The sequence below is a fragment of the Sorex araneus genome, chromosome 5 (assembly GCF_027595985.1).
Source record: "Sorex araneus isolate mSorAra2 chromosome 5, mSorAra2.pri, whole genome shotgun sequence".
In the NCBI taxonomy this organism is placed as follows: domain Eukaryota; kingdom Metazoa; phylum Chordata; class Mammalia; order Eulipotyphla; family Soricidae; genus Sorex; species Sorex araneus.
In genome coordinates, this window is record NC_073306.1 from 143,671,886 (window position 1) to 143,683,900 (window position 12,015).

A 12,015-nucleotide genomic window follows, 5' to 3' on the forward strand; every position below is an offset into this window, starting at 1 on the left:
GCCCACCTGTACCCACCTGTGCCCACCTGCACCCACCTGTATCCACCTGTGCCCACCTTTACCTGCCTGTATCCACCTGTGCCCGCCTATACCTGCCTGTATCCACCTATGCCCGCCTGTACCCGCCTGTATCCACCTGTTTTGTCTGTCTGTACCTGCCTGTACCCACCTATATCCACCTGTGCCTGCCTGTACCTGCCTGTATCCACCTGTGCCAGCCGGTACTTGCTGGTGTCCACTGCACCCACCTTACTCACCTGGATCATTTGAGTCCACCTGTACCCACCTGTTCCTTCCTGACGCTGTCTGAGCCCACCCGAGCCAGCCCAGCACTCCCAGGTGTTCCTAACTTCTGCAGGGCCAGGGCTGGGGCCCAGGGGCCTCAGGAGTGTGTCATGGGGTGTTTCAGCCGTCAGCCTCGCAGAACACATGCCCTGTTTCCTGCCCCTTCCATGCACACTGGACCCTTGTCCAGTCTCCCAGAGTCAGTGGGCTGGGCGGGCTGCGGGCCTGAGTGCCTTCTCCTTGGGCACAGCAGGTACACCCCGTGGGGTGTTGGCTCCCCCAGGCCGCACAGCCGCCTCTTCCTATATTTTTTTCTTTTTGGGTGACACCAGTTAATGCACAGGGATTACTCCTGGCTCTGCACTCAGGAATTACCCCCTGGCGGTGCTCAGGGGACCATATGGGATGCTGGGAATCAAACCCGGGTCAGCTGCATGCAAGGCAAACATCCTACCCACTGTGCTGTTTCTCCAGTCCCAGCCACCTCCTTCTTGGGGGACACCTGCTCTGGGCTCCCTAGTGGAACTCAGTGCCCCTTTGGCCCCCAACTCAGCAGAGGCCTCCTGAGGCGAGCAGCTGGGCGCTGCAGCTCTGTGCCTCAGTTTCCCCAGCCAAGAGAGGGGAGGCCATCAGAGGCCACCAGCCCCGGCTCAGCTCAGCTGAGGGGGATTGTATCTGGGAGCAGGGCTGGGCACGAGTGCGGTGGCCACGCAGGGCTCAGCAGGCAGGCCGGAGGGCCGGGCCGCAGAGCCAGTGACACTGGCCTCATGTGGGCTGCGGGCAGCCAGAGCTGAGGACTCAGCCTTGTTTATTCCTGGCAGGAGCCAGGAGTGGGGCACGGCAGAGGGGAGGGACGCCTTTTCCAAAAAATAATAATAAAAACGCTCGTTTAGAGGGCTCCCAAGCTGTGCTGAGCTCCAGAAGGGTCCTGGAAAAAATGCTGAGAAGGTTTAAGTGTAAATGGACCCGAAACACCATAATTAAATTTCCCTTAAATCTACCAGAGTTTGGGGTCAAAGAAAAAATAAAACTGAGGGAAAATACACTTGAGGTTTCGGGCAAATGCCAAGTGCTTAGGAAAATAGGTTTCTGAGCTGCTCCGCGGCTACCGGCCTGGCCCTGCCAGCGGGGGAGGGGCAGTGCGGCCCGCCACCCTGGTGCCAGCCCCTGGGCAGGCACGGTCTCTGCTGGAGTCTCTGGGCCTGAGGGGGCAAGGGCGTGTGAGCTGGCTGGCCCCGCACCCAAAGAGCCCTGTGCACCCCGCCTGCTCTTGCTCTAAGAGGAAGGAGATTTGCACACACGTTGGTCCGAGTGTTAGTCCGAGGCTTTGGAACTATTTTCTTTTTCTTTAACAATCTGTGTCTGGGGCTGGGAGAGGGCTCAAAGGTCTGGGGTCTGGCCTGGGCCCCTGGGTCCTACCACAAGGGACCCCCTAGCCTGGAGCCCGGAGGAGCCCCTGGCTACTGCCAGGTGTGGCTGAAAACCAAATTCCATTTCTGTTACAAGCCAGAGATCTTTTCATTTTATTTCTCAGATTCCCTTAGAATAAGTTTGAAAGGCAGGCATTGCCCCGCAGTGCGGCCTCAGGGCGGGAGGCGGGCAGGGAGACCCAGGCTCACTTTCCTAGCCCTGTCAGCCCAGGCCACTGCAGAGGGCCCAGGGCCCCCCACTCACCTGACCGCACCCCTGTTCCCGCCTGGCCGCCTGCCGCATCCCTGCCCCGGGGCATGCTGTGCCCGCTCCCCACCCACAGCGCCCCCCTCACCCTCTGCCTCACACAGGCCCCAGCAAGCTGGAGCGCCCGCTGAGTCACCACCGCTGGGCCAGCCCGCCTCATCGGCCTCCTCCCACGCTCCCCTTCATGGGACCCCCGTGGGCGTGGGTGCAGGAGGCAGGTCCCCCATCACCTGTCCACGACAGACCCAGCAGAGGGCATGGGGGCCTGTCGGGGAGCTGGGAATCAGAACACTGAGAACCAGCCGCTGAAGGGCTGGACTGTGCGGGGTGCTCCGAGACATGGGGCTGTCCTCTGTGGGGTGGGGACTGTCTCTCTGGGGACCTCAGAGTGGTGTTATCAGAGCCACCAGATGTGGCAGTGACGCTAACCGGGTCCTCCAGGTGAGTGCAGAGGGCCCTGAGACCACCATGGCAGGACCCACTTCCACGTCCTGAGCTGACCTGGGAATACAGCCTGATCTGAGACAGGATGTCCGTGGTTCAGTGGCACGGACAGGTCTTCTCTGAGATGAGGGACGTGGGAGGCATCCCCAGGAGGGTAGGGAAGGCAGCTCCTCTGGGACTATGGCTGAGACCCCAGCTGCCTGTCCAGGGGAGGTGACCCCACACAGGAAGCTGTGGACAGAGCCTGGAGCACAGGGTTTGGCCCAGGTTGGCAGCTCTGGCCCGGGCCCCCTGGGCAATCAGGGTTCAGAACAGGTGCCCTGACAGGGGCCCAGAGGTCCCTGCAGGGCAGGCACTTGGGCTGGGACAGGAAGAGGTTGGGTCTCCAGAGGTGCTGGGCTGGTGGCTGTGGGCTGCGTGCCCGGACTGCTAGGGAGGCCAGGCCCCCCCAGCTCCCCAGACCTGCTGCGTGCACTGACGCGCACTCTGACCCCAGAGCGCTCTCGCCCGTGGGCTGGACACGGTCACGGTCACACCAGGGTGTTCGGGGCTGGGCCCTGAGCGCTGACCCTACAGCATGTGTCCCCGCACTAAGCTCCGCCCGGGCGCGATGGGGGTCCGGCCCCGCGCGGCTCCCACGCCCCCCGCGCCCGCCCGGCGCCCGCGCGCCCCGCCCCGGGGGCGTCCCCGGGGGCGTCTCCAGGGGCGTCTCCGGGGGCGGGGCGGGGCGGGCCTGGCCGCGGCGCGGGGCTGCCGGGCTCAGTGCGCGTTGGCGGCGGCGGCGCGGACAGTGGGCGCCGCGCGGTCCAGCTCGGACGCCCCCGCCCCTGGACGGCGCGAGGAGCGCGCGGCCCGAGCCGGAGCCGCCGGACCGGGGCGCGGGGCCGGGGGTCCCGAGCCCCCCCGCAGCCTCCTCCCGCCGGGCCGGACCATGGGGGGCCGCGGGGCCTGAGGACGCCGCCCCCCGCGTCATGGGCGCCCCGCGCGCCCTCGCCCTCTGCGTGGCCCTGGCCGTCGCGGCCGGCCGCGTGTCCCCGGGAACCCCGGGCGGAGCGACAGGTAAGTGCGGGGTCGGCGCGGGCGGGGCGGGGCGCGGGGGCGGCGACCGCGTGTCCGGCGCGTCCAGCGCGTCCAGCGCCCCGCGCTCCGCCCGCCCGCCCAGCGGCCGCGCCTTTGTGCGCCTTGGCGGGGGGCGCAGATGCGGGCAGTCAGCAGTCCGCGAGAAAGACGCGACTGCCCCGGCCCGCGGGGACCCCGCCAGGTGCGCGCCGGCCCCTCCCGAGCCGGAGGAACAGGTAGAGAGCGAGTTGGTGGGTCAATAAACTTAAACCGGTTCCGTAACGAGCCGGCCCCGGGAAAGTACAAAGGCTCGTGAAAACGTCAGCGCCGGGCTCACTTTCCCCCGCGAAGCCCGGGGCAGCTGGCGTCAAAGCCTGGGAGCCGCGGGCAGCGGCGCCCCTCGGTTGGGAAGCCCGCGCGCGCCCCAGGGGTGCCTCCCTTGGCCCCCGCCCCGGCTGGACTTTGACCCGGACAGGCTGCCGGGTGGCTCATTAACCCAGCTCGTTCTGGCCTCCAGCCCAGCCCGGCTCCCCCAGGGCTGCCGGCCCCACTGCGGTGGACCCCGTTTTGTCCAGCCCTGACAGGGGCGTGCGGTTCTCTGGAGAACCCGGGTGTTTGGGGTGCTGCAGCCTGAGTGCTTCTCAGCACCTCCCAGCCTCAGTTTCTCTCCTTGCAGGGGGCGTGGTGGGGGGGTAGGAGGATTAGCCAGATAATCCCGTAAACCCTCATTAGCCCGCCCAGCCCTGTTCCCCCCTTCCTTAACTGAGAAACCTGAGAGTGTTTCCTGGTGGGAGGCGGGAGCTGGACGCTGGGGTCTGCCAGTCCCCGCCCGGGAGTGCTTGTCCTGGCTGCTTCCTTACCTGCTCCCCGAAGGCTGGGGACCTGGGCTCTGGGGACCTGGGCTCGGGACCCTCGGGCTATGGGGACCCCGGGGCTAGGGAATCCCGGGACTGAGTGGCCTCCAGGCTGGAGGGGCTGGAAGCCCAGTCACCCCTGCCAGCTCCTGCCTGTTCCCCTGGGGAGCCCTGCCCAGCACTCCCTCTCGGTCCCTCTGGGCCTGGGGATCCGGGCGTGGGGACTGCCCCTGCCCGAGCCCAGCAGGGTGTGGGTGGCGTGTGGAGGGACACTCTGCTCCCTGCAGACCCACCGGAGCCGCCGCTTCTGCCCAGGGCCAGGCCCGGGAGCTGTTGGCTGCGGGTAGTCTCCAGAGGACTCCGGAGGACGTGGGGTCAGGCTCTGCCTGGGGAATCTGGGGTGCAGGCCCAGGGGCACCGGGGGACAAGCGTGGCTTTCAGCTGTGACTGTGGACCTGAATCTAGGCTGTGCAGCTGTAGAATGACAAGTGTGGGCACAGCTGACCCAGAGGGCCAGGACCACCCCGTCTTGCCCTGGGCCCCGCGCCCGGGCCTTGCGCCCGCTGCCATTATCCGGCCTGGGCTGTCTGCCGTCCCCCCAGGAGCTGGGCGGGACCCCAGTGGGCAGCAGCCCCAGGAAGGCCTCTCCTCTGAACTGTGGGCTCCTGTGTCTGCCCAGAGGTGGCCCTGTCCGAAGGTGGGCTTCCGCCCAGCTGACTCTGCGGGGGCCCCTCGCCCTCTTCCACCTCAGAGCCCCACTGCGGGAGCATGGTGCTGTCCACCTTGGTGTGCTAGCCGCCACACTTCCAGAACATTCTTGGTAGGCGGGCGGGTGCTCGGTGTGTGAGGAGTGCTCCCCTCCCCTGGCATGTGAGGGCCTGGGTCCCACCCTCCTCCCCAGAGAAAGCAGCAGCGGTGGGAGAGAAGAGCTCGTGGGTCTGGGGGACACAAACCTGGGCATCGTTCCCCGCTGTGCCGTCCGGGCTCTGTAGGACAGCTGGCAGGACTCGGGTGCCAGCCTCATGCTCTCTCCGCAGAGGTCCCGGGCCCCGAGCCTGGCCCGCAGGAGCAGCTGGTCTTCGTCAGTGGGGAGATCCTGGAGCTGAGCTGCCAGCCGGCAGGGGCGCCCGTGGGGCCCACCGTGTGGGCCAAGGACGGCGAGGGGCTGTTGCCGTCCCGGCGAGTCCTGGTGGGGCCACAGCGCCTGCGGGTGCTCAATGCCTCCCAGGAGGATGCTGGCACCTACAGCTGCCGCCAGCGGCTGGGCCAGCATGTCCTGTGCACCTTCAGCGTGCGTGTGACAGGTGGGCCTGGGGGACAGCCGGGAAGAGGGGCAGCGAGGGGGGAGAGGCGGGGCCTGGGGGATGCCGCTCTTCCCGGCTGTCCCCTACCAACCCCCTCCTCACTCCCAGATGCACCTTCCTCGGGAGATGACGAAGATGGGGAGGATGAGGCTGAGGATGCAGGTGAGACAGGGGTGGGCTCGGGGTACTCAGGGGGGGCTGCAGGTGGCTTTGTGGGGACAGGCCTGTCCTAAGGGAGCACACGGGGGGGGGTGGGAAGTTCCCGATCAGACATGGGTCTCAGTGGGGGTACAGGGAGGGGCGGGGCGGGCTGTGGAGAGCAGAAGGAGACCCTGGGCATGAGGACCCCCTACTTAGACTGGGGAGTGCTGGGCCCCTGGACAACTGGGGAAGCACTGGCCTGGCAATGCAGCGGACATCACACAGGTCCCCTAGGCACCTCCTGGAGTGACGTCTGAGCACAGAGCTAGTAAGCTCCGAGCTGCGCTGAGTGTGGTCCAAAATGCGCCCCACCTCAGAAGACCATTTGGAGTCTTGTCTTGACAGAAGGCCTCCAAAAGGCCCAGCACAGGGAGGGAAACTGAGGCTGGGTGGGGTCAGTGGGCAGCCTTCCTGGGGCCGGGCTCTCACAGGTCCCCTGCCAACAGGTGCCCCGTACTGGACCCGGCCTGAGCGCATGGACAAGAAGCTCTTGGCCGTGCCGGCTGCCAACACCGTTCGTTTCCGCTGCCCGGCCGCAGGGAATCCCACCCCATCCATCTCCTGGCTGAAGAACGGGAAAGAGTTCCGGGGCGAGCATCGCATCGGGGGCATCAAGGTGGGACAGGGCTTGGGGCTGGGGGCGGGCAGGGCTCGGGACGCTGGTGCAGGCCAGCTTCTCACTGGGGCCCCCCGCAGTTGCGGCACCAGCAGTGGAGTCTGGTCATGGAGAGTGTGGTGCCCTCTGACCGAGGCAACTACACGTGTGTGGTGGAGAACAAGTTCGGCAGCATCCAGCAGACGTACACACTGGATGTGCTCGGTGAGCCGGTGGGGGACAGACGGGCCGGCTTGAGTCGAGCCCATAGCCCTGAGCCTCGCTGAGCCCTGAGCACGCCCTCCACCCCCCGCCCCTGCCCTGAGCCACCCCCTTTCTGGCAGAGCGCTCCCCGCACCGGCCCATCCTGCAGGCCGGGCTGCCCGCCAACCAGACGGCGGTGCTGGGCAGCGACGTGGAGTTCCACTGCAAAGTGTACAGCGACGCGCAGCCGCACATCCAGTGGCTCAAGCACGTGGAGGTGAACGGCAGCCGCGTGGGCCCCGATGGCACCCCCTACGTCACCGTGCTCAAGGTGGGCACCCCCAAGGCCTGGCAGGCCTGAGGGTGGGCGGGTGCGGTCAGCCTGTCCTGGCCTTCGGCCTGCAGCCTCCCTTTGTTCCTGCAGCCCCCCCGGCCCCCCTCCGCCCCGTGGACACTGGGGCTGTGGCTGCTTAGAGGCAGGCGGGGGTGGGCCTGCGCGGAGCCGCCTGGCTGCCCTCGGGCCTCCACGCCTCCCGCCGGCTCTCTTGTCCCTGCAGTCGTGGATCAGTGAGAGTGCAGAGGCTGATGCGCGCCTCCGCCTGGCCAATGTGTCCCAGCGCGACGGGGGCCAGTACCTCTGTCGGGCCACCAATTTCATAGGCGCGGCTGAGAAGGCCTTTTGGCTGCGTGTCCGCGGGCCCCAAGCAGGTAACCACTCTGTCCCACGCCTGCCTGGCACGCAGAGCTGCAGCTGACACCCGGCCTGGCGCCTGCCACTCGCCCCAACCTGCTCGCCCCCTCCCTCCCACCCTGCTTCTACACCGCTGGCACCTTGGCCTCGACTGTACCCACCTGCTTCGGCCCCGTGGCCCATGCTGACCCCACCTCCCTCCCTGCCCCCGTGCACCCTGGATGCTCTCAGCCCTGGCCAGGCCGAGCCCCCCTGTGAGCCTCCACCTGCCTGCGCCCCACTCTCTCCGGCCTACCGCCTACCACTGCCCGCTCACCACTCCTGCTGAGTGTCTGAGCCTTGGCCCTCTGCCTGCGCCCTCTGCCCCCTCCCCCCGCATGCCACGACCCCCCCACCCCCACGCACTCTGCCGCACGCCTGCGCTCACCTGGGACAGAGGACCTGTCGGTGGAGGGACTGGCTTCGGCTCGGTGTGGACGCGCGCGGCGGAGGATTGTCGGCTGGCCAGCCGGCCACGGTGGTGGCGGCCCTTTTCCTTCTTTGCAGCCTGGCTGGATCGTCGCTGGACGGGCCGTGGTGCGGGGGTGCTGGCGCGGCCTATCGCTGCTCTCTTCTCTCTTTGTAGACCGCGGGCGCTAACACCACCGACAAGGAGCTCGAGGTTCTCTCTTTGCGCAATGTCACCTTTGAGGACGCGGGGGAGTACACGTGCCTGGCGGGCAATTCTATCGGGTTTTCCCACCACTCTGCGTGGCTGGCCGTGCTGCCAGGTACCGCTCCTGCGGCTGCTCGCTCTGCACCTCTGGGCGCTGCTGGCTTGGGGCACACCCATGCCGGGCCTGGCCAGCCTCGACAGCTTTGGTGTCTCCCTGGGTGGCGGGTGCTGGCGCCTCTGTCCGGCTTCTCTCCTGGGCCTCCTGACTCACGTCTGCCTCTAGGACCCTCGGCCAGGCCACCTCCTGGGGTGGTCGCTCCCTTCCCATCCCGGCTGTGCCTGCAGCTCTGGCCCAGTCCAGCCTGCCCCCTACCCCCAGCCTGGGCCTGGCCCGACGCCCCCATGTCTTTGCAGCTGAGGAGGGGCTGGTGGAGGCAGCTGAGGCCGGCAGTGTGTACGCGGGCGTGCTCAGCTATGGCGTGTCCTTCCTCCTCTTCATCCTGGTGGTAGTAGCCGTCACGCTGTGTCGCCTGCGCAGCCCCCCGAAGAAGGGCCTGGGCGTGGCCCCTGTGCACAAAGTCTCGCGCTTCCCGCTCAAGCGACAGGTAACAGGAAGTAGCTGCCAGAAGCCCGTGCACAGCTTGGGAGGGCAGGCGGGGCCCTTCCTTGGCTCCCAGCACCGACCTGGCCCTACCCACTCAAGCAGGTGTCCTTGGAGTCCAGCTCGTCCCTGAGCTCCAACACCCCACTGGTGCGCATCGCCCGGCTGTCCTCAGGGGAGGGCCCCGCACTGGCCAACGTGTCTGAGCTCGAGCTGCCTGCTGATCCTAAGTGGGAGCTGTCTCGCGCCCGGTGAGCACAGCCCCAGGAGGCTCCTGACGATCCAGATGGACATGCGGGAGTGGGGGTGGTGCCTGGTGATACCTGAGGTCATGATCGTTACGGTTAAGCTTGGAGAGCTTCCCGGGAGTGGCGGTGCTCATGGTGGCTGTCTCTGCCTCAGGCTGACCCTGGGCAAACCCCTGGGAGAGGGCTGCTTCGGCCAGGTGGTCATGGCGGAAGCTGTCGGCATCGACAAAGACCGAGCAGCCAAGCCCATCACGGTGGCTGTGAAGATGCTGAAAGGTGTGGGGCAGGGGGGAGGGCAGAGGGGGGCATGGGTGGGGAGCACTGTCTGAGGGAGCACTTCCTCCTGGGGCAGGGGGAGGGGGTGGGTGGAGAGCACTGCCTGATGGAGCATTTCCTACCTGCAGATGATGCCACAGACAAGGACTTGTCAGACCTGGTGTCAGAGATGGAGATGATGAAGATGATGGGGAAACACAAGAACATCATCAACCTGCTGGGCGCCTGCACGCAGGGTGGTGCGTGTGCGGGCATGGGCACCCCTCCCGCTTACCCCCATGCACGCACAACCCTCTCATTACCCCAAGTGTGGCGTGGATGCCCATTCTGAGCTGCCTTGCCCGTAGGGCCCCTGTACGTGCTGGTGGAATACGCAGCCAAGGGCAACCTGCGGGAGTACCTGCGTGCGAGGCGGCCCCCGGGCATGGACTACTCCTTCGACACCTGCAGGCTGCCTGAGGAGCAGCTGACCTGCAAGGACCTGGTGTCCTGTGCCTACCAGGTGGCCCGGGGCATGGAGTACCTGGCCTCGAAGAAGGTGAGTGGACGGGCAGCGCCCCCTGGTGGCTGGACTGGCAGCCACAGCCACGTCATGGGAACCGCCCCGCCCGCAGTGCATCCACCGGGACCTGGCAGCCCGCAACGTGCTGGTGACGGAGGACAACGTGATGAAGATTGCGGACTTTGGCTTGGCACGCGACGTGCACAACCTCGACTACTACAAGAAGACCACCAACGTGAGCCCAGTGGGGGCCGGGGGCGTGGAGGGCTACAGCAGGAAGGGGTGTGCACTCAAGGCACCTTGTGTGTCTTGCTCCCCAGGGCCGGCTGCCTGTGAAGTGGATGGCGCCCGAGGCCTTGTTCGACCGTGTCTATACGCACCAGAGTGATGTGTGAGTGCAGGGGTGTGGGGTTGGGCTTGTTGCTGGGACAGGGCCCCTGATGCATGGTGCCCCCACAGCTGGTCCTTCGGGGTGCTGCTCTGGGAGATCTTCACTCTGGGGGGGTCGCCGTACCCCGGCATCCCTGTGGAGGAGCTGTTCAAGCTGCTGAAAGAAGGTCACCGCATGGACAAGCCGGCCAACTGCACACATGACCTGTGAGTGCCCACCTCCCTGCACCCATGACCTGTGAGTGCTCACCTCTCTACATGTATGAATGTGAATGCCTGGTCCCTGCACTCATGACCTGAGTGCCTGGTGCCTGCATGCATGACCTGTGAGTGCCCACCTCCCTGCACCCATAACCTGTGAGTGCTCACCTCTCTACATGTATGAATGTGAATGCCTGGTCCCTGCACTCATGACCTGAGTGCCTGGTGCCTGCATGCATGACCTGTGAGTGCCCACCTCCCTACATGCGTGAATGAGTGCCTGCCCCATACAAGCATGACCTGTGAGTGCCTGTGCTTGCACTGCACACATGTGAGTGGTGGGTAGGACATGCCAGCTGGTACTGAAGTGCTGTACCCACAGGTACACAATCATGCGGGAGTGCTGGCACGCCGTGCCCTCGCAGAGGCCCACCTTTAAGCAGCTGGTAGAGGACCTGGACCGTATCCTCACCATGACGTCCACTGATGTGAGCAGGACCCCAGCTGGGGGTGGGGGAGGCGGGTATGGAGCCGACTCACAACACACCCCGCCCACAGGAGTACCTGGACCTGTCGGTGCCTTTCGAGCAGTACTCGCCGGGCGGCCAGGACACCCCCAGTTCCAGCTCTTCGGGGGATGACTCTGTGTTTGCCCATGACCTGCTGCCCCCAGCACCCTCCAACAGTGGGGGTCCGAGGACGTGAAGGGCTGCTGGCTTGTAAGAGGACTGCGCTTGCCAGGCTGCTACCGCTGCAGTGAGGCACTGGAGCCGGCCTGGGCCTGAGACATGGGTGGGCGGGTGGATAGATGCACGGACGGATACCTTAATATGTGCGCGTGAGCCTCACAGCCCAGTGCCAGGTCTGGGTCCCGCCCTGCTGTATCATGCCCTTGGGGACCGAATATAGAATGTAAATGGGGGTCTTCTTCCCAGGGACCCCTCCCCCTCAGGCTCCCTTGCTTCCACTGCCATGCCCCAGGAAGCATGGTGGTGGCTGGTGCCCAGGGTGCCACCAAGTGCTCTGAACTGAGCCCACAGGCTCAGGTGTGGGGGAGCATGTGCAGAGCCCTCAGGCCTGCCCTTGGAGACTAAGATTACGGGTACCTGAGACGGGGCCTCTGCCTCTTCTCCCAAGGCACGCACCATCCCCGTGGATGGCGGGCACACCGTGCTCATCTCTGGAGACTGGGGTGTGGGGGGCCTCATGCTAGAGAACAGTGTGGGGGGGGCGTGCCTGCCCCCGCAGTTTTGTTTTAGAAATTGTGCCTGGGCCTATGTACTTGTAAAGCTATTTATGGCCCCAGCCCTCGCCCCCTAGGGGGGTGCTATTGGGGGACAGGCCCCAGGAAGGACCCCGCAGCCCCTTCAGTCACCTCTGCGAGGAGTATGTGCGGGTGCGGCGGGGGGGCCAGGCGGGAGCTTTGGGCAATCCTGACTCAGTGTCCTCCAGCTTCTGGCCAGGCGGCCTCCCACACGCAGGGTCCGATGTCATTAATGTTACAAGTTTATATAATTTATTGAGTTTTGATAAGATATATTTGCTGTAGATTTAACCCTTCTGACGCAATGCTTCTAGACTTCGGGAGCTGGCCCTGCCACTCTCAGCTTGGGGGTGCCCTGGGTTGGAGGGGCAGTGCCGCATGGCCTGGGGACTCTGCCGTCAGGCCCAGCCAGGCAGATGCGCTTCCCAAGAAATAAAGATAACTGGTTGCGGCCTCGATCCTGTGTGTGTGCTGCTGTTGGGGCCCCCCCAAGGTGCTCCTCATCTCCACCCTGCCCCCCCCTCGGGAGAGGGGCTGGAACTGACAGGAGCGGGAGGCATGAGG

At 65.9% G+C, this 12,015-nt stretch overlaps 1 protein-coding gene across 3 annotated transcripts; it reads left to right on the forward strand.

Moving 5' to 3' along the window:
- Positions 1-3,160: 3,160 nt before the first annotated feature.
- Positions 3,161-11,909, forward strand: FGFR3 (fibroblast growth factor receptor 3). 3 transcript variants are annotated; one of them, XM_055139588.1, is made up of 17 exons: positions 3,161-3,465; positions 5,357-5,623; positions 5,732-5,785; positions 6,271-6,440; positions 6,521-6,644; positions 6,764-6,954; positions 7,181-7,331; positions 8,384-8,574; positions 8,676-8,821; positions 8,973-9,094; positions 9,223-9,333; positions 9,442-9,632; positions 9,709-9,831; positions 9,917-9,987; positions 10,056-10,193; positions 10,570-10,675; positions 10,746-11,909. In XM_055139588.1, the coding sequence occupies exons 1-17, from the start codon at positions 3,378-3,380 to the stop codon at positions 10,890-10,892; spliced, it is 2,391 nt and encodes a 796-aa protein (XP_054995563.1). In that variant the 5' UTR covers positions 3,161-3,377; the 3' UTR covers positions 10,893-11,909. The 3 variants fall into 3 exon arrangements, with proteins under 3 accessions (XP_054995563.1, XP_054995561.1, XP_054995562.1); XM_055139586.1 differs by lacking the exon at positions 7,181-7,331 and adding an exon at positions 7,940-8,084 and having other exon boundaries at positions 8,673-8,821; XM_055139587.1 differs by lacking the exon at positions 7,181-7,331 and adding an exon at positions 7,940-8,084.
- The last annotated feature ends 106 nt before the right edge of the window (positions 11,910-12,015 follow it).

What these genes read in the sequence shown, in the direction of transcription:
- FGFR3 (XM_055139588.1), top strand. Translation starts at nt 3,378, where the DNA reads ATGGGCGCCCCGCGCGCCCTCGCCCTCTGCGTGGCCCTGGCCGTCGCG. An exon ending in CCTACGTCACCGTGCTCAAG is followed by an intron (nt 6,955 to 7,180) that starts GTGGGCACCCCC and finishes TTGTCCCTGCAG; the next exon opens with TCGTGGATCAGTGAGAGTGC. An exon ending in GCCAACTGCACACATGACCT is followed by an intron (nt 10,194 to 10,569) that starts GTGAGTGCCCAC and finishes CTGTACCCACAG; the next exon opens with GTACACAATCATGCGGGAGT.